Consider the following 26,930-nt stretch of genomic DNA (forward strand, 5'->3'; position numbering starts at 1 on the left):
AGCAGAGACCTCCACCCTCCTTGGCCAGTGTGATTGGCTAAGGTCTGGGAATGTGACCAATCAGGTCAGACCTTTAGAGAGGACACTTCTGTTGGGTGGCGGAGACAGTTGGGGGCCGTCTTCTCTTCCTCATGGTAGCCTTTTCGGGAGGATGATACCAGCGCAGAGGCAGTTTGCAGAGCCAAGCCGTCAGGACAGGTAATCCAGATGTTCACTGCAGGAGCGTCTCCGTCTTGGCCCTGGAAGAATTCCGGAGCAGAATAAGGAAGGGCACAGAATGGGCCCAAGTTTGGGATCAGCCATGACCCTGCGTTCCAACCCCGAATCTGCTCCTTGCATATCATGTGCAGCATCCAGCAGAATGTTCCCAAGGTTGAGGTCTGATGGACGGTGCCCTTCTGGTGGCAGTGGTACACAGCAGCTGTCACTTGTGTGAACTACCTTTGTCACACTACCTTTGTCACATTTTTAACTACTATAGATTCATATACTTTAGCGTTAAGAGAAGAAACTCTTGTTTTAAAAAAATAAAGAAGAAAAAAATTAAAACATAAGGAAAAATAAGAGAAAAAGTGTGAGTGAGATAAATTCTTTGTCCTTCACATCTCTTTATTTGGGAGGAGGGGATACTGGGATTGAACTCAGGGGCATGCGACCACTGAGCTCCATCCCCAGCCCTATTTTGCATTTTATTTAGAGACAGGGTTCACTGAGTTGCTTAGTGCCTCGCCACCCTTGCTGAGGCTGACTTTGAACTGTGATCCTCCTGCCTCAGCCTTCCCAGTAGCTGGGATGACAGGCCTGTGATTTGTGTGTGTGTGTGTGTGTGTATGTGTGTGTGTGTTTGTGTGTGGTACAGGGGCTCAAACCTAAGGTCTTGTGCATGGGTGGCAAGCACTGTATCAACTAAGCTATATCTCCAACCCACAACACATTCTTAAAGCTATAAAGATCCGTCTTTACAATCCGAGAGGAAGCTTCTGGAAGAATTAAAAGCAGAGCCCCTTAGAAGTGGTTATCTCAGGGGGATGGGAGTGGATGGGGATTTTTTTTTTTAACTCTCTTCATTTTATATGCTGGTAAGTAAATTAACTAACGGGGGAGTGAATTAAACATGTCAGAAAATTTATGATGAACTTTTTTGGGGAATTCTGCTTTAATTCTTATACTCAGAGCATCACCAGATCGTTGACTCATAGATTGTGTAAACAGTTCTTCCAAATGTTCTGTGTTTTCCCCAACAGACTTTTCATCCAATGGAATTAATTAGTCAGGAATAAAATGTGTAAGACTTGATTTGGCCCTTGAAATCTTACATCCAATTTAGGTAATTACTATACCAACAATATAAAAATATATTAACTGTAATCCTTCATCTAAAAAAACTGCAAAGTCTCAGTGAGTTCCCCTTTTGGGCTCATAACAGATTGAAAAACAAAGCAGATTGTACAAAAATTCAAATTAAGTATTGTTTTGGTTTTTAGTGAGATTTACCAGGACTTTATTGCTTATTATTTTTTAAAGCGGGAAGCATGTTTTGTATTCAGCTTTAAAGAAAGGAATATTTTGGATGAGTGTGGTGGAACAGGCCTATAATCCCAGGAACTTGGGAAGCTGAGTCAGGAGGATCACAACTTGAGGCCAGCCTTAGCAGTTTAGCCAGGCCTAAGCAACTTAGCAAGACCCTGTCTCAAAATTTAAAAATAAATAAATAAATAAGGGCTGGGGATATAGCTCAGCTGGTAGACTGCTTGCCTTGCATGCACAAGGCCCTGGGTTCAATCCCCAGCGCCAATAAATAAATAAAAAGGGCTGGGAATGTAGCTTAGTGATCCCTGGGTTCAATCCCCAGTACCAAAAATAAATAGAAAGAAATAAAAGAAAAGAAAGGAAGGAAGGAAGAAAGAACGAACCTTTCTTTTTAAAACTATATCAGTTACTTAGATTCTTGGTAATAAATTTAGAACACCAATTTGTGAGGATAATTCCATTTTTAAAAATATTTATTTTTTAGCTGTAGTTGGATAAAATACCTTTATTTTATTTATTTATTTTTATATGGTGCTGAGGATCAAAACCAGGGCATCACACATGCTAGGTGAGTTCTCTACCGCTGAGCCACAACCCACCCTGATAATTCCATTTTTTAGAGGAAAACGGATCACATGTAGCCCTGGAGCTAAGGAATAACTGGTCAACCTCTGTAATCTTGTGTTTCTCTTTTTTCACATCCAAGATCTCACCTTCCTGGTGTCTGGGCTTCTGCAGCTTCTGCTTCTTGAATTAAGCATCAGAGATGGTTGGGGATTTTCCCATTGCGGATATCAGCTTTTGTGGAGACGGTGATAACAGATTTGTGGTGTGCTCTATGCGAGGAACTCAATTGAGGGACAGAGGTCCGGTCACAAGTAGCAAGCCACTGCTCAAGTGCTTCTGGAAAACTGCTCTCTTCCTCTGTGGCACTCACTGAGGATGAACGAGATGGTGCCGGAGCGATGCTCACACTGAAGGATTTATGCCCAGGCTCCATGACTTTTATTGCCCATCTTTGGTAGGATAGTACCTGGGCATTTTGTGAAGTTTAACCACCCTGGTACCATGGTTTTTGTCACCACCGATTGGTTTTGTGACAGAAGAACCTCCTTCTTTCAATGTTCCATTTAGCAGCTGAGTACTGTATCTTGTATTTCTACCAATTCCTTTAATCAGGACAGGTTTTGGGCTGCACTGGGTCTCCATTTCTTGGGCGCCTTAACCTTAGGATTTCCCTTTTAAACTGTGCCAATGGCATCGGGCTTCTTGGTTCCAGGTTTCTTCTCTTTAGTGTCCGGCTTCTCAGCTTTTTCACCTGTTATTTTGCAAGATGGGAAAAAGAACTGAGTCCCCTGCTTGCTTTTTTCCTTTGGTTAAAAAGTGTCCAAATGGGGTTCCGGGTGTGACTCAGTGGTATGTTCAAAGCTTCCTTCCTAAGCATTGCAAACACCAAAGCAAAAGAGCATCCAAACTGGGCACAGTGGTGCACACCTGTAATCCCAGTGGCTTGGGAGGCTGAGACAGAAGGATCGCAAGTTCAAAGCCAGCCTCAGCAAAAGTGAGGCACTAAGCACTCAGTAAGACCCTGTCTCTAAATAAAATACAAAATAGGGCTGGGGATGTGGCTCAGTGGTTGAGTGTCTCTGAGTTCAATCCCTAGTACCAAACACACACACAAACACACACACACACACACAAACACACACACACCTAGGAGAACACAATTTGCAGGACAGCTCTTTATTGGTTCTGTGTGAGGCTCCTGACTTAGGTGAAGAACTGAAAGAGGAAAGAGATGAAAGAGGTTACCAGGAAGTCACCAAACTAAAGATATGTATGATCTCTTTGCCTCGCTAATTTTCCAGATGTGCTGTGCTGTATTCTAGTCATCAGAAGAGCAATAATTATCTAAAATAAGGAAAGTTCACATATACTGGGGAGAAATCAATAATAGAAGAAGTTATTCATTGCCTGTGGTCAAATGTTTGAGTGTGTGTGTGTGTGTGTGTGTGTTACTGAGGATTGAATCCACAGGTGCTTCACTGCTGAGCCACAATCCCAGTTCTTTTATTTATTTTTCTGAGACAGGGTCTTGCTAAGTTGCCAGTGCTAGCCTGGAAATTCTGATCCTGTCTCAGCCACCTGAATTATGGGGATTACAGGCATGTGCCACTGTGCCCTGTCTGGGGTCAGATTTTCTTAGGTATTTATAGTTTTGTTTCACAATCTTGAGCTACTTAGGGCTTCAGAGAGCTGGCCTTAAATGTTACTGAGTAACTGCCCAAATGATCTATGACTCAGGAAGTCATTGGAACAAAGTATAGAGATGCTGAAACATTTATGGAATTTTACCTACTCTATTGTCTTGGAAGGCTAGCAACAAAGTAATGTATGAGTCCCCAGAATAAAACCACAGTGGAATGTTTTTAATCCAAAATTGAATTATTTTAAGATACAGCTTGGTTTGCTAAGAATGTCTGATTCCACCCTTCATTGGCTGTGGCACACAAAATCTCAAGCCCACTGAGGCAGTCCACTGACAACCTGCTTTGACCTCTTTGACCCTGTAGATTGGGTGGCCTAGCTTTGGGTGTCCATAGCATCAGTTGGTAGTTGGAGAGGGGTGGAAGGAGGAATGGGTAGATGGAAGCATATGGGGTGCTTAGTATATATGGGTAGTCAGGAGGGTAGATGGAACAGCATTTGGTGGATGGGGTGGGTGGTCAGGCAGGTGGGTAGGTGAGAAAGAGGATGGATAGAAGCTGAGTGGGTGGATAGGGGAATCGGATAAGCAATAGATTAATGGAGGGGGTGGGTGTTGATGGGCTGGTGAACTTGAAGTTCACAGGGCTTTGAAAAGTAACTGAGGTGCCTTGGGCAGTCTGATGAGGATCTGATGAAGAAATTCAGCTAGAAAAGTGGATGAAAAACTCCCATTTCAGCTTTCAAGTTGTTCCTCAGCTTTCTTCTTGAACAGATGCTCTACTTGGTATTCATTGCCATCTTGGCTATTGTCTTCCGAATCCAGTGTCAAAAATCAGAGAAGGGAAGGTGGTGTGGTTGCAGTGCCCTCTGGTGGTTACTTGAGGATTTGGCGTTCTATATCTTTTCCTTAAGGATTCTTCATTGTCTGTTCTTCCCCACCTCCACCCCAACCAAACACAAGAATATAATCTCCCTGAGGTCAGATAATTTTATTTTCTTTTACTAATAGTTTCATATTCACCATCTGGAAAAGTTCCTGGCACATAATAGGTGTTCAAGAAACACTTATTAATGATAGATTTTAAATTCTGCCCCATCCACTTTATTGATGGGTGACCTTGAGCAGCTCTCTTAACTTTATAAAGCTTTGATTTCCTTGTCAGTAAAATGAAGATGCTAACACCACCCCCCACAAGCATTAACCAAGGGAAGGGGACATGTACTGGGTCAGGACACTCAGTCATTTCTTGTTTTCTTCCCATCCCCCAGTCCGCACTGGTGCATCATATACTGATGGCAGTATATGATTTTCATTTAGCAAATTGATCTGATGGGCACATTTGCCAAATTAGCTTTACATCTGGGCATGGGGCAACTTGGGGAAATGATCCAGGATTAGTCTGAGACTGGCCAGGCAAAGAGGAAGTGTAGCCAGCTAGACAGGAAGATCCCAAGGAGGTGTGAGATTCCTTTTCTGCCACCCATCCCTCCCTCCCCACCCCCACAGCCACACCCCATCGTTCCTCCATCCTGAACCCAAAGGGCTCCCTCTGTCCCTGAGGCTTTGCTTTGCAGATTCTCCATCTCCTGCCTGCTTTCCTTTCTCTCCAACCCCATGGGCATGACCTGCATTCAAGTCCTCTTGGACAGCCTCCTCCTGACTCTCTGCCTCCACTCTGCCCCCTCAAATGCACCTTCCTGCAGTGGACTGGATCTAAACTACAAATAGGCTTATCTCATTTTCCAGCTTGAATCTGATTGTTCTTGGGACACAGTCCAAATCCTCTGACCTACCACTTTGTGGTCTGGAGCCAGCTCATCTCCTCGCCATCTCATCTTTCTTGATTCCAGTTTCAAATCTTACACCACACAATGCAAGCTATTTCTACCTCTGGGCCTTTGCCCATGCAGTCTCTTCTGCCTGGAAATCCATCCCTCTGCAAGAAAGGGTGTGTGCTGCTTTTGTTCACCCAAAATCCATTTCCTTTTCCTCTGGTAATGGATTCCTGCCCGCCACCCCTCCATCCCCATTCCCCCCTCTAGGTCTCAATTTGGAGATTCCTGTAAGGGCCAATAAAGCGAGGTCCTAAGCAACTCAGCAGAAACCCTGTCTTTAAATAAAATATTAAAAAGGGCTAGGGATGTGGCTCAGTGGTTGGACCCCTGGGTTTAATCCTTGGTACCCCCCCCCAAAAAAAAGTGACCTTAAGATTCAACCTGGCAGATTTCTTTTTTCATTGCAGTGCTGTGGGTGTGACATATCCTCCACAGCTTATCCTCCAGCCACACCCACACCCACACCTCCCTCCTGGCCACAGCCCACTGTCTTCATTTCATCCCAGTTTCACCCATTTAGTTTATCCATTTTGGTCCTGGAGGTGTTTTAGTTTGGGACTCCTGGTTCACACTCTGCTGCTCTCCGGCTGATTCTCCCCTGAATCCTACGTGTTTTGCCTTCCAGTTCCCAGATCACCGCTGAGCCCGAATCTCCTGCTCTGCTGCCCAGGAGTGCCCCTGTTCTAAAGGGGTTCAGTTCTCTCCCTTCAAGCATGAGGAGCAGGGAAAGCCATCTTGCTGATGTATCCTTGCTTCTCTTGAAGGAAAGAGAGGAGGACCCAGGGTGGAAGTGGGAATTAGCGTAGGTACATCGCCCACCTGGCACTTCTGAGCTAAGACCTATGGGAATAACCCTTTTGGCTCAGCGCTTCACCCAAGGCAACATTTAGGTTAGTCCAGCATCTCCATAAATGAATCTGTCTGCCTCGTGCTTTCTAGGTAAATTCTAGGATTGAGAGGAGTGTGATGGCAGCCATGGAGGTGAGCAGGACCTGGCGGTGTGTGCTTGGGAGCTGGCCTGTGTCCTCTGCTTAGATCCCCAGGTCCTGATGTAGTGAGGAAGAAAGCTTAACATTTGGACATGGACCCTCTGCCTGCCTCATCCTCACTCCCTCACTGACCTTTGCTCTGGCCCCAGCAGCTGTGTCCACCATCTTCCCCACCAAGTGTTAGCCCCATAGGGCCAGATCCTAAAAGGCCTTTACCCAAATGGGAGTCTTTCGTTTTGGGAAGGATGCATAATGAGGTGTTGGAGACCCTAGAAGTGAGGAGGGGACAGGTTCTCACTGCCACCAGAGAGCTTCCAGGGAGGTGAGGGGCAAAAATTCCTAATAACTGGTACCAACACAGGCATCGGATGGAATGTTACAACTGAATAGCAGACCCCATGCCACATAATCTTCATATAGAAAAATTATTGATTATAAAACATCTTTTTCTCAAAAGAACACTATCAGTTAAACTATGAGCAACACTTTCTTATTGCTTACAGTTTCTATTTTGTACATATGGAAAGAGCTATTTTAAGTCAGGCAAGATGGCCCGTGACTATAGTGTCAGCTACTAGGGCAGCTAAGGCAGGAGGAGCACTTGAACCCAGGAGTTTGTGTCTAGCCTGGGCAACAGAGTGAGAGAAACCCTGTCTCTAAAAGAAGAAAGTAAAAAAGAAAGCTATCTTGGGCTATTTCAATATGGATTTTCTTTTCCCAGTGCTGGGATCAAACCCAAGAGCTTATGCATGCCAGTCAAGTGCTCTAACATTGCAAGCCCCTTCAATATAGATTTTGTCGGGGGAGTGTACTAGGGATTGAACCCCGGGACACTCTTCCACAGAGTCACATTTCCTATTTATTTAAATTTTGAGACAGGGTCTTGCTAAGTAGCCAGTCCATTCGACACTGGATTTATATTGGGTATCTGTGAGCTTCATGCATAGGCCACAGTGGTTGCATGATGACAGGGGTCTTGCTATAAAACACTGTGGACCATCACTGATTAAAGGGGCACCCTGACGTCTTAGAAGGTAGCATGTGAAAAACAAATGTGCATCTTGGAATAGATGAACTATGGTGGTCTCTAATACTTACTCTAATACTTGCTATGTGATAAGTATCAAACCCATAAGCTTAGGTGTTTATTAGGCTCATTCTACAGATTAGGAAATTGAGGTGAAGTCAGTCCCTGGCAGGTCACAGAAGCAGTAAATGGCAGAGCTGGAGCCAAATCCAGCCTAATGCTGAGTGTATCCTGTTGGCCACTGAACCTAAAGATGTGTAACATAAAGGGTCCCAGCAGGTCATGTTGACACTGCTGTGGTGGTATCCTCTTTGGCTTTAGGAACGGCGGGAATGGGGCACTGGAGTGGCCCCTTCAGCAAACAACTTGAGGGAGAAGTCAAGGGCCGGGGCAGCCTGGGTCAGCATCCCCAAAGAGATGACATCAATGTGGGGCCCACAGAACTGAGAGATGTTGCTCAGTGTGACACCCCCACTGGCTTCCACAGCTACTCTTGGGAACTGGGCCTTCAGTGCCTGGGCTATAGGATGCAGCTCCTGAAAGACACAAGGAAAGGGGAAGTGAGAGGCCCCAAAAGCCCCCTCCCAGGAATCAGAGGCCACCTCACCTCAGGCTTGAAGTTGTCCAGCAGAACCAGGTCGGCCCCAGCCTCGGCTGCACGCACAGCCTCCTGCAGGCTGCTGCACTCCACCTCCACCTTCAGAGCGAAGTCGACTGCCTGCCGGGCGCTCCTGACTGCCTGCCAGGCGGAGGAGAGATGGGGGGAGGATGGGTGGCCTGGCACCAGGCACTAGGGCCCCAGGGAGAAGGCACTGGCATTCAAAACGGCCCAGGTGGATAACGAACCTGGGATTCATGAGGAAACCGATCGGGGAGGTTCTATGAGGTTAAACCACATAAAAGGACCCTGGTTGGGGGTGAAAAAATGGACCTGAGTTCAGCTTGACTCAATATTCAAATTAAAAGGACCGACACTGAGGGTGGCCCTGTGCCACAGCTTGTGAAATAGGCCCAGAGTTCAAGCGATCCACCCAAGGTCCACCGCCTGCCATTGACAGTGCCATTGACAGGCAAGTCTGACTGCCACCTGAGCAGATGGGACAGCTGGGGGTGGAGGAGTTGTTTCCCTGACCCCCGGCCACCAGGCAGTGGTGGGGGCGAGGGTCAGATCGGAACGCGGCAGGGACTCAACAGACACGCACCTTCTCCACACCACCGGCGGCCACCACGTGGTTGTCCTTCACCATCACCATCCCTCCCAGGTCGTAGCGGTGCGACGCAGCCCCGCCCACCAGCAGCCCGTACTTCTCCACCAGCCGGAAGCCTGGCGTGGTCTTCCTGGTGCCCGCCACGTGCCCTGTCCAGCCAGTGCCCCTGGCGATCTTCACAGCCGTGGCGGCGGCGCTGGCAATGCCACTGCAGCGGGCCAGCATGTTAAGGGCCACCCGCTCCCCCAGGAGCAGGCGGTGGGCGGGGCCCCGCACCTCCGCCACCTGGACCACGGGTACCAGCTGCGATCCCTCGGGGAGGAGCCAAGTGACTTGGCAGTTGAGTTGGGCAAAGATGGCATCGAAGAAAGGCCGCCCAGCCAGGACCCCGGGGGATTTGGCCCACAGAGCTGCCTGCGACGGGGCGGCCCCAGTGATCAAGGCGGCGAAGTTGAGGCCTGGGCAGTCTTCCCGGAGCCAGCTGTCTGCCAGGGCTGCCAGGGTGGTTGGGGGCAGCAGCAGAGATAAGCCTGGGAGGGAAAAAGAGAGACAGCTGTGGCGTTGGACTACCTCCCTTGTAGCCAAGGGTGACAGTCAAAATAGTTAACAACTTATCAAATAGGACACTAGCACTCAGGGTGAAGACCAGGATCTCAGGGAAGGGACTGTCACTCAGGGTGGGACTGGTGCGTTTGTACAAGGTTGCCAAATGGAGCAAATAAAAACACATCTAGTTAAACTTCTGATATGCATTAAAGATTTTTTAAAGAGCACATGTGCTCCTTCCTGTCATGACTGAGCTTCCCTTTTTTAAACTTTATTTACTTATTATAGATTTAAAAGGGGAGGGCATGAGATCAACACTCTTAACAAATTTCTTTACTCCTTTCTTTCTTTCTTTTTCGTTTTCTTTTTTGTTTGTTTGTTTGTTTGTTTGTACTGGGGATTGAACCCGGGGCACTTAATCACTGAGCTACACTCCCAGCCCCTTTTCATTTATTTTTTAATTTTTGAAACAGCGTCTCACTACATTGTTGAGGCTAGTCTCAAACTTGCGACGCTCCTGCTTTAGCCTCCTGAGTTGCCACCGTGCCAGGCTCTTTTAACAAATATTTTAGTATTCAATGCCGTCTTGTTAACTGCAAATACACTGTTATATAGTGGATCACTAGAATTTTTTCATTTTGCAAAACTGAAACTCTACTCATCGTATAACAATTCCCCAGTCTGCTAGCAAACTATCCCCCTTCCAGTTTCTGGCAACCACCACTCTACTTTGTCTTTATTATTTTGACTATTTTATTTTAAATTATTTTTTAGTTTTAGGTGGACACAATATCTTTATTTTATTTTTATGTGGTGCTGAGAATCGAACCCAGTGCCTCACGCATGCTAGGAGAGCATGCTACCACTTGAGCCACATCCCCAGCCCAATTTTTTGACTATTTTAGATACTGGATTCTTCCTCCTCCTCCTCCTCCCCCTCCCCTCCCCTCCCCCTCCTCCTCCTCCTCCTCTGTTTTTTGTTTTGTTTTGTTGAGTACTGGGGATTGAACTCAGGGCACTTGACCATTGAGCCACATCCCCAGCCCTATTTTGTATTTTATTTAGAAACAGGGTCTCACTGTGCTTAGCACCTCGCTGTCGCTGAGGCTGGCTTTGAACCTGCCATCTCCTGTCTCAGCCTCCTAAGCCACTGGGATTACAGGCCACACTCAGCTAGATACTGAATTTCTTAGTATACATCCTTGATGACATTTAGAACATATTAAACATTACCTATGGTTTATCTGAAATCCAAATTTAACAGAGTGCTCTGTATTTTATCTGGCAAGCCTAGTGCTGGGTCAACAGCTAATTGCCAACTAGAAGAGGAGCATTTCAATATTTTAGCAACACATACAACCATCCTGTAGGCACCACCTGAAGGTCACCCTGCCTCCATTCTGGTCTGCTTTGCCCAGATTAGTTATTTATAAACTAAGCCCTCCAGCAAAATGGGACCTTGTGTCCCTTTCATCCTAGTACCTCTATAGTAGCAAGCGCTTTAAAGCTGGAAATTCGGAATTTTACTGACGCAAAGGACCACAGGGAAAGGTAAATGGGTGAGGGCACCTTTAAATTGGCCACAGGATCAGAACCAGCCCCTTTGTGGTCATGGCTGGCTGTCCCACCGCATTTGGACATCTCTCTTAAGGCTGAAGCTTCAACAAACTGTGATCTCTCTAGAGATGGAGGCCGCACAAGGAGAGAACTCAGCAAAACTGATTTGAACCCCTGTTCTGAGGGACATCACTTCAAGGACGTGGGCAGAGTCTATAATGTCCTTAACTGCCTGAACCCAGGGGCTATTCTTTCAGGACTGTTGACCTGCGTGACTGCAGAGGCAGAACCCAGACGCAGTACAACATCGCCATCTATCGGCCAGAAAAAGAGCTGCAGCCTCTTGGGCATTTGCCACCTTTGCCATTGGCTTCCCGGGGTCTAGGAAACAATTAGCTTGTGCTTTCACACACGCACGCACTTTGGCTTGCTCTACTCTCAGAAGCAGGCGCTCTCTTGTTTGTCTTTTTCCTAAAGCCAAGCACTCAATCTCCACCCACTCATCGCACCTCTCCTGCACCCGACCCTCCTCCACACTCACATCTGAGCTGTGAGCTGCCTGTGCCTAGGCTGGGTGCTGAGAGCAAACCCCTTGACCCCGTGTACACCCTTCACCATCCCTCGAGGAGAAGGCCTGGGAACAAACGGCAGCCATGCAGAGACCAGCCCACCCCACTTTATTCAAACTAGTGAAACCAAGCATTGAGGATGTTTGGGTGCTTAGCTGGGTTCTGCAACTAACAAAGGAAGGATGTTTTGCGGTCATTGCAGAGAATTTGTAATATGTAACACATAGAGAAAGGATAGTCTTTTCTTTTCTTTTTAAGTTGTTGATGAACCTTTATTTTATTTGTTTATTTATATGTAGTGCTGAGAATCGAACCCAGAGCCTCACACATGCTAGGCAAGTGCTCTACCATTGAGCCACAACCCCAGTCCTGAGAAAGGGCATTCTTGTTCACTACCAGGAGTTTGATGATCAACTGACAGCTCAATAAGAGGGCCTTGGGGCAGCTAGGCCCATCTCTTGCCTGTCTGTTGTATAACATGTGGCTAATGAGTGGCAGGATTAGCCAAAAGAAATAATGATCATTATTTTGAGAATTGCTGAAACTGAAAAACACCTCATGACTAAGTAATCAGGTAGGGTGTGCATCATCCAGGCCTCCTGCTGCAGGAAGGCGCCCACCAGTCTGGGGAACACCCAAAGGCCACCTATATAAAAACCATCTTGGATCAGCTTCCTGGCAAAAAGGGCTCCCCTTTTCTCTTACTGAGCTGGCTTGCCAAATAGTCACCTTCAGAGACACAACACCTGGCCTCTCAATTTAATTGGCTGATCATGGGAGAGGCAGCCAGACAGTAATTCTGGCAACACAAGATGCATTGATTTTTTTTAAGCAAATTTGAATCCTTTATTTAATAGCCAAGGAGCTCAGTATCAGATAAACAAACTGTTGCATCTATACTATGGAATTCAACTCTGCAATAAAAAAGTAACCAACTACTGATATGCACAACAATAGGAAGTTTTTGTTTCAAATATATAATTATTTTAAGCACAAAAAGCAAGATTCAAAAGGGGATGTAGCTCATTGGTGGCACACATGGGCAAGACCCTGGGTTCAATTCCCAGTATATTTAAAAAAAAAAAAAGGCCACTGACTATATAACTCCATTCATATGATGCCCTAGAAAAGCAAAACTATAGCAACAGAACAAACAAATAAACAAATGGGTGGTTGCCGGGGCGTAGGAGGGATTGGCCACAAAGGGGCAGCACCCAAGGGCTGTTTGAGGATAGAACTGTCTTATCTCTTTATCTGTGGTGGTGGCTACGCATCAGATGCATTTGTACCCAGAAAAGATGAATTTTACTATTTGTAATTATACTTCATAAAAGTCATCTTTAAAATGAAACAATATAAAAAGAACATATGAACGGATCACTCAGAGTCTCTCTTTCCAAACCAACTCAGGCTCTCCTGAACTCTTCAATGAGGAGGCCCTCACTTTTGAACTTCTGTGTTTGTTCTGTATTGTCCAATTTTAGCAAGAATCCTGCTAAGAAAGTTTAGCCAGAATTCCCCCACCCTCCTGATCACTCTCAACATCTGATTCAGTTCTTCTGATCTAATTCCTCATCCTGTGTTCAGCAGTTTTTATTTTGAGACAGGGTCTCATCCAGTTGCTTAGGTTCTTGCTAAGTTGCTGAGACTGGCCTCTAACTTGTGATTCTCCTGCCTCAGCCTCCTGAGGAGCTGGGATTACAGTCCGGTAATTCCATTTTTCATTCATTCATTTTTTTCCTTTTAAATATTGGGCATCGAACCCAGGGCAGCTCTACCACTGAGCTTACCACTAGCCCTTTTGTTTGTTTATTTATTTTTGGAGACAGCATCTTGCTAACTCGCCCAGGTTGGCCTCCGACTTATGATCCTCCTGCCTCAGCCTCCTGAATAGCTTGGAGGACAGGTGTGCTCCACCTCACCTTGTTCGTTCATTCTTTTGACCCATCCTTTTTGAGCACCTGCTCTCCGCCAGGTACTAATTGCTGGGCCACAATGGTGACAGACTGGGCAGCTCTTTCAGGGGTGTCTATGCCTGTAAGTGCCTTTGTTACCATCACCCCAATACACCCCCTCCACCTCTCGCTCCTCGGTGGGGGCTTCTCTTAGACATCTTTTATTCAGTGGGCCTCACAGAGCCCTGCACTCAGCTCCCTGTCCTCTCGCCACTGCCATGCTCTGTCACTGTCTTCTCCCTACAGCGGCCTCTGCCTGCTGTTGAGTTTTCTACTGTATTCTAAGTGCCCTGCATGCTGAACTGTACAAATCTGCTGCTTTTTATAGGTTAAAAGAAAAGGTTCAATATTGCCCATTTTGTGTTAATGTTTATTTTTTAGCTGTAGTTGGACACAATATCTTTATTTTTTATTTATTTATTTTTATGTGGTGCTGAGGATCGAACCCAGGGCCTCGCACATGCTAGGCAAGTGCTCTACCACTGAGTCACAACCCCAGCCCTGTGCTGATAGTTTAACAGTAAGTACTCAGTGATACTTATCGACTCAGAGGGGCCACATGTAAAACGACTCAGAACTCAGACTCCAGGACCACACCACCTGGGTTTGAAAGTATTCACTTTTAGCTGTGGCCAGTGACTCAGCCTTTTGGGGGCCTTAGATTCCTCATCTGTAACAGGGACAATAATAATAATGGCCTGATTATGTTATTATTGGGGAAGAGATAAAGGGCTGTTTTATGGATTGCTTAATCCCCAGGCACTATCTCTGAGCCAAGTCTCTGGACCTGGGGTTAGAAAATAGCAAGAGTTAACATTTACAAAGCCCAGGGGCATCGTCTGGCACATAGTAGGTGTGTTTGCAAAATAAATGACTGAAGCATTTCCCAAGTGTGGTGGGGGCACTGGAAGATGAGGTGACTAATTGTCCCTGAGAAGGAATGAGTCATGTTTGCCAGACAGAGGTGTAGAGTGGAGGCAAGACATTGGAGGCTGAAAAAAGAGGTGTTTGGGGCTCAAAGGCAAACAGCAGAGGTAGGGAGAGGGATGAGCAGAGAGTGCACAGGAGAAATGGCGGAGGCGAGGCCTGAGTACAACAGCACTGGCCTATTTAGCTGAGAACTTGGACAAAATCCCAAGCCAGCCGGAGGAGGGGACAGCAGAAGGCAGTAACTGAACAGAAATCCTGTGGTGAGTGGGCACCGTGATTCTTATATGCTGTCTCATCTGAAACTCCCCACCAGGGATTATTCCCATTTTACAAGTACAGAAACCACACCTCAAAGTTCCCGTAGGGTGCCTGGGCAATACAGTCTCTCAGCAGCCCAGCTGGGGAAAGGACCAAGTTTGATTCTGCAGATAATAAGGTTGAGATGCCTGCAAGGGACGTGTATGGCCTTTTCCAGACAGTGGGTAAGAGGATGGGTCTGGACTTCCAAAGAGATGGGGGGTAAGGAATAGAGTTGGGAGCCACCAGTAGCACATGGGTACCATGACTGAGTGTCAGCGGAGGAGATCCCCCAGGACAGGAAGAAGAAGAGGGCTCTGGGGAAGATCAGTAAGACAAAGACAGAGAGGTGTGGCTCTCGCTTTGAGGGGCAGTGCTCGGAGAGAATGTCCAGATGTCTGGGAGGAGAGGGTTCAAGAAGTGGAGTGGGCCCACTTGAGAAAAAAAGACTGAAAATGGGCCACTGGACTTGGCAAGTGGGAGGTTGTGGCCAGAGCAGTTTCAGTGCACAGTGATGAGGCAGAAGCCACATCACCATGGTCAAGAAGTATGTGGGAGGTGAGAAATTAGACAGTGGGTATAAACCACTCCTTTCAGAAGATATAAATAAAGGCCCTCAAATGAATCATTGGAAATCTTTTCAAACTTTCAGATGCTCAGGCCCACTCCAGACCAACTCAATAAGAAGGAGGAGGGTCCCACGCATCGAGGTTCTGGAAGAGTCACCCCCACCCCTCTGTGACTATCAAGCATGAGGGTTAAGAAGCCATGCTGGGGCTGGGGTTTGATAAAGCACATGATTAGCATGCAAGAAGCCCTGTGTTCAACACCCAGCACCCAAGGGGAGAAAAAAAGAACCAAAAAAACAGTGTTCATCTCAGACCACAACATATTTCTGTATGTCCATTGATTTGAAATGCCGGAAAAAGCAAATCAATAGAGACAGGCAGCAAATTAGTGGTTGCCAGGGGCTGAGAATGAATTAAAGAGGAAATGGGGGAAGGGAAGAATAGAAGTTCATTGGATTAGTCAAAGGGGAATGAAGGGGAGGGAGGGGGATGGGACTACAAAAGACAGTGGAATGAATCGGCCGTAACTTTCCTAATACACCACAGTGTAACCCCACATCAGGTACAACCACAAAAATGGGAAGTTATACTCTGACTATGTTTGATATATCAAAATACTATCACATATAACTAAAAAGAACAAATAAAAATATCTTTCAAAAAAAGAGGAATTAGGGTTGTGAGGATATCCTATGGGGATTACTGCATATTAAAATCATTGATTTGCCAGGTGCAGTGGTCCACGCCTGTAATCCGAGCAGCTCAGGAGGCTGAGGTAGGAGGATTGCCAGTTCAAAGCCAGCCTCACCAAAAAAGCGAGGCCCTAAGCAACTCAGTGAGACCCTGTCTCTAAATAAAATACAAAATAGGGCAAGGGATGGGGCTCAGTGGGTTGAGTGCCCCTGAGTTCAATCCCCAAACCCCCCCCCAAAAAAAATCATGGATTTTTACTTTTTCCCCCCACTGCAATACTAGAGATTGAACCCAAGAGAGCTCTACTACTAATTCACATCCCCAGACCTTTTTATTTTATTTTGAGACAGAGCCTCACTAAGTTTCCCAAGCTGGACTTGAACTTGTGATCCTGTCTCAGCTTCCTGGATTACAAACTGTGCTTCTGCACCCAGCCATTGACTGTACACTTAACCGACAGGAACCAATGTTCTGATGCAAGGCATAAACCATTTTGCAGCCCTTAGTGAAGCCAATTGATCCAAATGTGCAACATTGAAGGCCAATATCAAGAATCCAGGAAGCCAGACACTGGGCACCTTCTGATGGAAGAACACACCACCTCTCCCTGTTGGCAATCTCTTGCCAAAACAGCTGGACAGAGTCAGATCAGGCTTCTAGATGCAACCACCCATTTATTAAACAAACAAAAACAAAGGATAGGGAACATGTTAAACTATACTATGGGACTACTACCAGCAAAATTGAGACCACAGCCGGGCACAGTGGCACACGCCTATAAACCCAGCAGCTCAGGAGACTGAGGCAGAAGGATTGTGAGTTCAAAGTTAGCCTCAGCAGCTTGGTGAGGTCCTAAGCAACTCAGAGAGACCTTGTCTCAAAATTTTAAAAAATAATAATAAAATAAAAAGGGCTGGGGATGTGGCTCAGTGGTTAAGCTCCTGGGTTTGCTCCAGTACCAAAAATAAAATAAATTCAGACCACATGTAACTTTACCACAAAATAGACTAATTTCTTCCACAGATAATTGCAAGGAAAACAAAAGATTAAGAGACTCTTAAAACACATACTAACCAATTACAATTTGTACATCTTGGATTCTATTGGGGTTTTTGTTGTTGTTATTGTTGTGGGTTTTTGTTTTCTTTTTCTTTTTTTTTTTTTTTTGGTACTGGGAATTGAACCCAGGAGCACTTTGCCACTGAGATATATCCCAGCCCTTTTAAATTTTATTTTGAGACAGGGAGACAGGGTCTTGATAAATTGCTTAGGGCCTTGATAAATTGCCAAGGCTTGTCTCCAATTTGCAATCCTCCTGCCTTGGCCTCTTCATTGCTGGGATTAGAGGCCTGCAAGAATGTACCCTGCATTTTGGGGATTTTATTTTTTTAGTTGAGGCTTCATCACCTGGGCCTGATGAACTAACTAGTCACTCAATCTCCAGCCCCTCGTCCCTTTCCAGAGCTCAGGCGTGGGAAAGTTAGTGGGTAAATATCACTGACAGTTCCCAGCTTCTAACCATGGCTTGATCTTTCTGGTGATCAGCCCCATCCCATAGCTGCCTCATTAGAGCTGAAATTGTCCCTGTCACCCAGGAAATTTCAAGGGACCAGCAGTTCTGTGTCAGGGAACAAGGTCAAAAACCAAAAATTAGATCCAAAGATTCTTCTGGAAGCCCCATTGCTCAGGAAATTGCAAAAAGATTCTTTTTTGAAGTTTAGAACACCCCAGGCGCTTCCACCTTCAGGGGCTTCCCTCTTGGACGGGTCTCCCAGCAGTTGTTCTGATTGCCTAATGTAGTTCTAGGTGCTCTGTGTCAGGTTCTAGGGATGAAGACCAAAATATATGTTTCTTATTCCAAATCATAATATCAGAATGGGGTGCTGGTTCTGCACCTCAGCTGCACAATGGAATCATGTGGGAAGTTTTACCAAAATGTTGATCCTTGGGCCCCTGAGTCCCACCCCTAGAAGTTCTAGTATAATTGGTCTAGCATGTGGTGACCTATATCCGATTTGTAGGAGAGCCGGCAGCGTCTGAGTACAGGAGAGAGGAAGAACTGCCACACATTGGTGCCTACTGTATGTCAGGCACTTTTCATATCTTATCACAGATCCTGATGTTGGATCGAAAAAAAAAAAAGAAGAAGATAGAAAGGAGACAGGTGCATGCCTGTAATCCCGGCCACTTGGGAGGCTGAGACCAGAGGATCACAAGTTGAAGGCCAGCTTCATTGACTTAGCAAGACCCTGTCTCGAAATAAAATTTCAAAAAATGGCTAGGGATATAGCTCAGTGGTAAAGTGCCCCTGAGTTAAATCCCTAGTCCCAAAGAAAAAGAAAGAAAGGAGACATAAAGGAAGGACAAGGAAATAAAATTGTAAGTCAGAAGTTCCACATACTTCTCCAGGCCTGCAACCTCCTAAACCAGTCTTCTCTCCCAGGCCCAACACTCCCAAATTCCTGGGAAATCTGTAAACCTACCATGTACTCTGTTAATTAACCCAACAAAAATGAATTAAGCAAAGAGAGATACAGCTGGGTGCGGTGGCACACACCTGTAATCCCAGCGAGCAGTTCAGGAGGCGGAGGCAGGAGGATCGCAAATTCAGAGCCAGCCTCAGCAATTTAGTGAGGTATTAAGCAACTCAGTGAGGCCCTGGCTCTAAGAAAATACGAAATAGGGCTGGGGATGTGGCTCAATGGTTGAGTGCACCTGAGTTCAATCCCCAGTATCAAAAACAAAACAAAACAAAAAAACAGTAAGAAATTTATAATTTAGGGAACTATCCAGTATAGATATTGATCAGATAATGAAGACCCTGTCAGCCTAAGTGTTAGGGAACAGACAGGTAAGGACAGTAGGAACACGAGGTTAAGAGAATAGTTATATAAAATGTGCCCACTGTGCTGACCCCTACATGCTTTCTTTTCCAAGACGCAATTTATCTGCAGCCTTGCTTGGACTATGTGGACAGGATTTTATACCCCTTAGCAAACTACCCATTCACTGCAGAAGAAATGCAGGCCCAAAATAATGTTGATAAGAGGAACCCAAGTTACCCTGAAGGAGGAGACTTTTGTGACCAGATCCTGAAACTCTGGGAAATAAGGATAGTTCCTCCTAACCATAAAATCTATAAGCATGTATGGTTGAGAATCCAATTAGATTCAGTCAGCATGGGCCAAGGTGACCAGAGTTACCATGACAGTAGGGATTTGAAAGTCTAAAGTCACCCTGCATCAAAAGTCAAGAGATGGACTGGGCAAGACTCTATGGAAACTTCTCTGGAATTCCCAATAAAACTGGATGCAACTTAGTGAGACCCTGTCTCTAAATAAAATATAAAATAGGGATGGGGATGTGGCTCAGTAGCAAGTGCCCCTGAGTTCAATCCCTGGAACGCCCTCCCCCCCAAAAAAAAAATTGGAGCACAGGAGAGGCACGTTGTCCCTTTCCTCTCAGAGAGAACCTACTCTCTCCCTTAACAGTGTCCCTTTTTCCCCTTTCCTATCTCTACTAATAAACTGATGCCTGCTACTGAGTGACATGTCTGAAATCTTTCTGATTTGACAGCAAGATCAGGGTGTGAAGAGGAGTCTTCACATTGCCTCAGTTTCTTGGAAGGCCCCCAGCTCTGTAACATAAGGATCCTAAGAATGACCAGACCACCAGAAACCATCCTGCAATCACCAGACTGATACCATTCCCTTGGTGAGGGGTGGGTATAAGAAGTATACCCACCCCTCACCAAGTTTCCTTTTAAAGAAGAGCCAGAGGCTGGGGATATGCCTCAGTGGTAGAGTGCTTGCCTGGCTTGTGCAAAGCTCCGGGTTTTGCCAGAGACTCAGGAGGCTGAGGCTGCAGGATTGCAAATTAGAGGCCAGCCTGGGCAGTATAATGAGACCCTGTTTTGAAATTTTTAAAAATTAAAAAGGGCTGGAGATGTAGTTCAGTGCCTCTGGGTACCTGAATAAATAAATAGCTGGGAACCCCCAAAATGCATCTCTCACTTTGAGATGGCCCACATTATCCCAAATGTATATTCCTTGCTTTCCCAAATAAATCTCTGTGTCTCTACCCACACATGCTGAAATTCTTTTCATCATGTGTGTCAAAGGATCCCAATGGGCCTGAGTTTGAGTCCTCTCTCACCCTCCACCACCTGCCCCCCCCACCCCCCACCCCCCCACCCCCCACCCCCGCCGCCCATCCCTGAGAATTCCTAGGGACCCTTTTCCCCAGAAAGTCTCTTCTCCCATACAAGCCTATCTCAGTCTTTCAAGGCAGGGAGCATTCATATTCATACATGGGAATTAAAGACTCATAAATGTAAGGGGGAAATTACCCAAAAGATCAGAGCTAGAAAAATATTAAAACTAGAATTTAATAAACATGGACAGGCCTTCCCCTCTCCACAGCAGGCCACTTTTAGAAAACCCTAGCAGCTGTCCCCTGCAGGGGTTCCCTCTGGCCCACTTATCAGAGATCAGTTGTTTTGATTGCATAATCTAGAGGCACAAAGTTCCACTTGTGAAAAGTAAATAAACACATCTGGTTTTCTTTGGGTCCAACAAAAGGGACTCCTGTGGGTTGCTTTGAATATCCGGGCTCGCTAATTAGCAGCTGTCCCTGAAAGGCACATACTTCAGAAAGAAGCTGCTTGTAGGTGGAAGACAGGCATAGAAAGCTCTAGAGAGGCTTCCTCCAGGGAAGATAGTTGTGCCAGCCCAGTCCTGATTTCTGGCCTTGTAGTTATTGCATGTAAAAGTTCTTCAAGATGCCAGGGCTTCAGAGGTCATCCTTTTATCCTGAGGGATGTAACCTGGATCTCTCAAGGGAATTCTTGCTTTTTTGTGTTTTATTTATTGGTTGCTATTGGGGACTGCACCCAGGGGCCCTTTACCACCGAGTTATACCTCCAGTCTTTAAGTTTTTTTTTTTTAATTTTGAGACAGGATCTCACTAAATAGTGAGTCTAAGTTGCCAAGGTTGGCCTCAAACTTGTGACCGATCCTCCTCCTGCCTCAGGTTTCGGAGACCCTGGGATCATAAACATACGCTACCACTCCAGGTGGAGGTGACAATTTATTAAGTGGTTGTCTGGACAGCAATAAAATAAGTATCTCTCTCTCTGAAGTTTTCCATAGCTTGATATTGTCCACATTCTTCTCTTTATGAACAATGTAAACTGGTCCAAATAACTGAATAGATGAGGATTTTCCCCACCTCTGGCCCTTTAGCCATTGGATTGTGCTGGATCATTGACTGATTTATTGTGTTTCTATGATGTGCCTAACCATAGTTCCCTGCTGGAGGGACAAGGGATGATGTTGGAATCCAACTTCCCATTCCTCCATCTTTCATTCAATCACTTTTACTGGAAATGCAGGAGCCAGTCAAGGCCTAAAGAGAACCAGATGTTCCAGATGTGCCTTTGTCTTGAGGCCTGGCGAAGCTTCCCAGAATGCACACAAAATAAATAGGGCAAGTTTTGCTCTGTGCTTTCAACAAACAGTGGTGTTAGATGAGGTTGCCAAAGTAAAAAGTATTCTGTAGTTAAAACCAAGTTATGGTGAGGTTCTATGAGCCAAACCCAGAGCCCCAGGGTTCTCTGTCCCGGGTGTACCAGGAACAGTCCAGATGGGGGGGGTCAGAAACACCTGGGCCGGAACCATGACTCAACCAACTACTCCCTGGGTGATCTCAGGCAAGTCCTTTGCTCTCTGAGAGTTTTATGGGGATATTATGGGGCTTCCTGCTGTAAGGACAGACTGGTGCAGTTCACAGCAAGTGGCTGAACCAAGTGCCTGTTTTGAAACCCAGGTGTCTGACTCAAAGCTTTGTTCTCATCTATTTATCTGTTGATTTATTCAACAAAACACCAGGTGGAGACAGAGGCTAGGAGGCCTGTGTTTTCTTCTGCAGCACAACAGCCTTCTGAAGAATGTTCTTTCCTTTTTTTCTTGTCTCCCTAGTTAGAAAAATGACTTCCAAATAAAGCCTGGCGTGATCCTCAATCACCCTTATTAAGATGTGGAAGCAAAAAAGAGTCTGGGATAGGTTAGCTCTAGAACCAATTGGAATTTGATGGAGAGGGAGGCTCAGAGCAGAGAATAGAGGCCACAGGCCACTAGGGAGGCCGAGTCTCAGGCACAGAGGGAGAATCAAGAGAGAAGGTGACCTCAGAGGGAGCCAGACTGAGCTGGCCTTGCATGAGAGGCCAGAGTAAGGGTTCTACTCTCGAGGCAACAGGAAATCACTATGGAATTTTGATCAGAAGTCACAGGATCAAAGGACCTAGGAATTAGACCAGAGACTCTGCACCTAACGGAAGAAAAAGTAGGCCCAAATCTTCATCATGTTGGCTTAGAATCTGACTCCGTTAATAAAACTCCTAAAGTACAAGAAATAAAATCAAGAATCAATAAATGGGATGGATTCAAACTAAAAAGCTTCTTGGCAAAAGAGACAATGAGGTGAAGACAGAGCCTACAGAATGGGAACAAATTTTTGCCACACGCCCATCAGATAGAGCACTAATATCCAGGTTATATAAAGAACTCAAAAAACTCAAAAAAAAAAAATGAATAACCCAATCAATAAATGGGCTGAGGAAATGAGCAGACGCTTCACAGACGATATACAATCAATCAACAAATTTATGAAAAATCGTTCAACATCTCTAGCAATTAGAGAAATACCAATCAAAACCACTTGAAGAGGGCTGGGGATGTGGCTCAAGCGGTAGCGCGCTCGCCTGGCATGCGTGCGGCCCGGGTTCTATCCTCAGCACCACATACCAAACAAAGATGTTGTGTCCGCCGAAAACTAAAAAATAAATATTAAAAAAAAAAAAAACACTTGAAGATTTCATCTCACTGAAGCCAGAATTAGACAGTCAGTATAGATAGGTAAATTGAGTCAGGTAAGGAGCCAATTTTGACTGAGTCTGGGGAGTTGGAGATTGTCCCCTGAGGGACTGAAATGTGAATACCTTCAAAGCCCTTCCTCCACCCTTGTCAAGATCCTGCCCCTGCTCCAACCTGTTGCCAAGGTAACCCTTAGCATACCAGCTATGGCCCCTTCTCCCTCCCGGGAGAAGTCCATGTTACCTCTTTCTAAATAAACCCTGCTTTATATGCTTGCCTCGGCTTGCTTCTCTAATGTTCAAACTTCAGCATTTGAGGGAGCAGAACTCACCACTGGTTACCGGCGGTATCATCACTCCAGGCAGAACGTCAATTATCAAGGATTCAAGCAACAGTGAGAGCCAGAGAGGATGAGGGAAAAAGGAACACTGACACATTGCTAATGGGACTGCTAAATGGTGCAACCACTTTGGAAAGCAGTATGGAGATTCCTTAGAAAACTTTGAATGGAACCACCATTTGACCCACTCCTCGGTCTATACCCAAATAACTTAAAATCAGCATACTACAGTGATGCAGCCACCTCAATGCCTGTAACAGCTCAATTCACAATAGCTAAACTGTGGAAGCAACCTAGATGCCCTTCAATAGATGAATGGATAAAAAACTGTGGTATATGTATACAATGGAATATTACTCAGCCTTAAAGAAGAATGAAATCATGGCATTTGCAGGTAAATGGATGGAGCTGGAGTATCATGCTAAGCAAAGTAAGCCAATCCCAAAAAACCAAAGGCCAAATGTTTTCTGTGATAAGTGGATGCTGATCCATAACAGGGGATTGGGGGCAAGGGAAGAAAGAAGGAACTTTGGGTAGAGCAGGGGGGAGGAAGGGGCGATGAGCGGGTATGAGGGTGTAAAGATGGTGGAACGAGATGGACATTATTACCCCTCTGTATGGGTAGGATTGCACCAATGATGTGACTCTACATCATGTACAACCAGATAAATGAAAAGTTGTACTCCATTTGTGTAAAAAAAAAATAAAGTTAATTTAAAAAAAAAAGTCACAGTATCAAAAATGAACTTTAAACATTTAAATTGTGTCTTGGTTGGGGGGACTGTTGGGCCTGGACAAGAAGTAATGAACTGTGATGGAAGGGTGTCCCTGTCTGGGCCGCCTGGATGCTCCCACGGGCCCTGCCATGCTCACAGCTTGGCCCAGCCTGACCACTCAGCCTTGGCCTTGGCCTTGGCCTACCCCTGCCCAGCGGCATCTGGACTAGCCCCTTTCTTTCCTCCACATTCCCAGCCTGTGTCTTTCCACCTTGACTTCTCCGCTCCCTCCTGGCTTAATTCACGTGGGTCAGTGACCAGAGACACAGGAGGAAGACTGGCAGCAGAGAAGACTTTGAGATGAACGTGTCCGGAGATGTCCGGGTGGAAAGGGACAATCTGGGATTCCAAATGAAACTGGAACCTGAGGCGAGATCAGAGGGGAAAGACAGAGACAAGGAGCTACACGTCCAGCCCGCGACCACCAGGTGGTTTCTGTGAGTCAGGTTGTTATTCCTAATCCTATGGAAAGGCAGGATTTTCACCGTGAGGGAACGGTGCACAGTGAGGCTAAGCATCTTGTCTGAGATCACACAGCAAGCAGGTGGCAGGGGTGACACTTGAATGCAAGTTTCTAACTCTAAGGTCATTTCTAAGCTGTGTGGTGGGAGGCTGCAGAGGTGGGTGTATTGTGGATGAGCATCCTTGAGGGTTTTTTTGTTTTGTTTTGTTGCTGGGGATTAAACCCAGAGGCACTTAACCATAGAGTCACATCCCTAGCCCGTTTTACTTTTTTATTTTGAGACAGGGTCTCACTAAGTTGCTTAGGGCCTCACTAAGTTGCTGAGGCTGGCTTTGAACTAGCGATCCTCCTGCCTCAGTCTCCTGAGTCGCTGGGATTACAGATGTGCCCCATCATACCCTGCCCATGCTTGACTTTTTGAGGTTTTCACTACTCTTTAGACTTTGGGTCTGATGAACATTGTAGACTCCCTCTCAGAAAAAAAAAAAATGCATTACTATGTGCACACAAAGGCATGTAATTTCCCATATGTATTTTAGGGTTCTTGAACTCCCCCAAAGCCTATCCATATTTCCTTAGTAAAGAACCCCAGCCCCAAAGGAATCAGGTGAAGATACCTTGAGGAGATCCCACAGCAAAGCCAGAGGGGTGAGGGTGGGGGTCCCTAGGAGCCCTGGATGGGGGAGGGTGGCTGGAGGCTGGGGATGGAGCCCCCAGGGAGACAAAGTGAAAACACAGGGAGATTAAGGGAGGACCTTCTGTGCCTAGGCCCTGGGAGGGCACTTGCCAGATGGCCTGTCCTCTGTCCTCCTGTCAACCTCATGGGCAGGAAACTGTTACTGTCATTTTACAGATGCAAGGAAATGAGTCTCTGAGAAATCAGTGACCTGCCCAATGTCCCACAGCCTGGGCCTGGTGGAGACTGGACTCACACAGGAGCCCTGTGGCTGCAGAGCCTGGCCCTTGTCACTCTGTATACAGGTTCACTCCCATGCAGGGACTCACAGACCCCAGGTCCCTTCCCCCACCGAGCCGCAGACAGGACTTTGCCTCGGTTCCTCCTGAGCCGCCAGCGAGTGGCTATGGAGGGGCAGAGTCCAGAGTGGCTCCCCTTCCCACTACCAGTCCCTGTCTGCCCCCAGGAGACCGGCTTCCTTCAGGGGGCTCCTGCTCTCTAGGACTCCAGGGCCCTGTCTTCTCTGGAGCTCCTTGGGGACCCAACAGGGAAGGAGAAAGTGAGACGAGGCCTCTGGGTTCCCTGAGGTTGAAGGGAGGTGAAGGGCAGAGAGTGGATGGGGAGGCCAGAGAGGGGGAGGGATGGAGAGAAGTTGGGAAGAGAGAGGGGACAGCCAGCAGCGGGGAGAGGGGTGCGGAGACACTGGGGAGAGATGTCCCTTCACCTTCAGTGTCCATGGTGACTTGGAGCGGCCGGGCTAGAGTGTCCACTGCTCAGATCCGGTGTTCCCAGAGGCCCAGGGTGGGGGTGGGGCTGCCAGAGGGAGGGAGGGAGGGAGGGAGGGGCCAGGCTCTGGCGGGTCAGCCCTTCCCAGGGAGGCCTCCCTCCCTGCCTCCAGCCCTCCTCCAAGACCAGAGGCCCTGTTCTCGCCCTGCATCCTACTTGGCCCTACTCCCAACCCCCTGCAGGGCTGGAGGCTGTGAAAGCAGGAATATGGCTCCTGGAGAGGGCCAGAAAGCCTTTTTTATTTATTTATAGTTGTAGTTGGACACAATGCCTTTATTTATTTATCTTTATGTGGTGCTGAGGATTGAACGCAGGACCTCACATGTGCTGGGCAAGCGCCCTACCACTGAGCTACAACCCCAGGCCCCTGGGGAGCCTTTTGGATGGCTTACTGGGAAAACCATGGTTCCATTCCTAATTCCGTTCTCTTTTATCTCCAATGCTTTTTTCTGTGTGTCAGTTTTCTTAGCTATAAAATGAAATAATAGCCGGGCATGGTGGTGCACACCTGTCATCCCAGCGGACTGGGAGGCTGAGTCAAGAGGATCTTTGAGTTCAAAGCCAGCCTCAGCAATGGTGAGGCCCTAAGCAACTCAGTGAGACCCTGTCTCTAAATAAAATACAAAAAAATAGGGCTGGGGATGGGGCTCAGTGGTTGAGTGTCCCTGAGTTCAATTCCTGGTAACCATCCCCCCCTCCAAAAAAAAAGAATAATAATAATGGCTACTGAGCATCAAGTCAAAATAACTGCAGGTGACAGAGTAATGTCTCCTTCCTTTTCCTTCCCCCTTCCTGGGTGATGGCTTGAATTCCAACCTTCCCCACCCCCCAAACTTAACCCACCCCCCAACTTAACCCCCAAATACATACATTTAAGGTATTTGGAGGTGGGGCCCTTGGGAGGTAATTAGACTTAGATGAGGTCATAAGGAACAGGAACAGGGCCCCAAGATGGCATTAGTGGTTTTATAAGAAGGAGAAGAAAAAGAGCCCTGCTTTCTTTTTCTCTTTTTTTTTATACTAGGGATTAAATCGAGGGGTGCTTAACCACTGAACCACATCCCCAGCACTTTTTTAAAAAATATATTTTATTTTAAGACAGG

The 26,930-nt window shown here is 46.4% G+C and overlaps 1 protein-coding gene and 1 pseudogene across 1 annotated transcript; both read right to left on the bottom strand.

Moving 5' to 3' along the window:
• Window positions 1-1,953: 1,953 nt before the first annotated feature.
• Window positions 1,954-6,728, bottom strand: LOC124099349 (large ribosomal subunit protein eL6-like; annotated as a pseudogene).
• A 967-nt stretch (window positions 6,729-7,695) lies between these two features.
• Window positions 7,696-25,866, bottom strand: Qprt (quinolinate phosphoribosyltransferase). Its single transcript, XM_046454382.1, has 4 exons — window positions 25,766-25,866; window positions 8,793-9,328; window positions 8,198-8,329; window positions 7,696-8,126 (listed from the first exon to the last, which is right to left on the bottom strand). The coding sequence occupies exons 1-4, from the start codon at window positions 25,776-25,778 to the stop codon at window positions 7,908-7,910; spliced, it is 900 nt and encodes a 299-aa protein (XP_046310338.1). The 5' UTR covers window positions 25,779-25,866; the 3' UTR covers window positions 7,696-7,907.
• Between the last annotated feature and the right edge of the window lie 1,064 nt (window positions 25,867-26,930).

The sequence above is a fragment of the Marmota monax genome, unplaced genomic scaffold, assembly GCF_021218885.2.
Source record: "Marmota monax isolate L192 unplaced genomic scaffold, Marmota_monax_Labrador192_F-V1.1 WCK01_AAM20220418_F8-fsc00086, whole genome shotgun sequence".
NCBI lineage: Eukaryota > Metazoa > Chordata > Mammalia > Rodentia > Sciuridae > Marmota > Marmota monax.

Bases quoted from the DNA above. Each gene is read 5' to 3' on its own strand.
- Qprt (XM_046454382.1), bottom strand. The intron at 8,330-8,792 runs GTGCGTGTCTGT...TCCGCCTGGCAG, and splicing joins CCGCCGGTGGTGTGGAGAAG to GCAGTCAGGAGCGCCCGGCA. The intron at 8,127-8,197 runs GTGAGGTGGCCT...TGTGTCTTTCAG, and splicing joins TGGACAACTTCAAGCCTGAG to GAGCTGCATCCTATAGCCCA.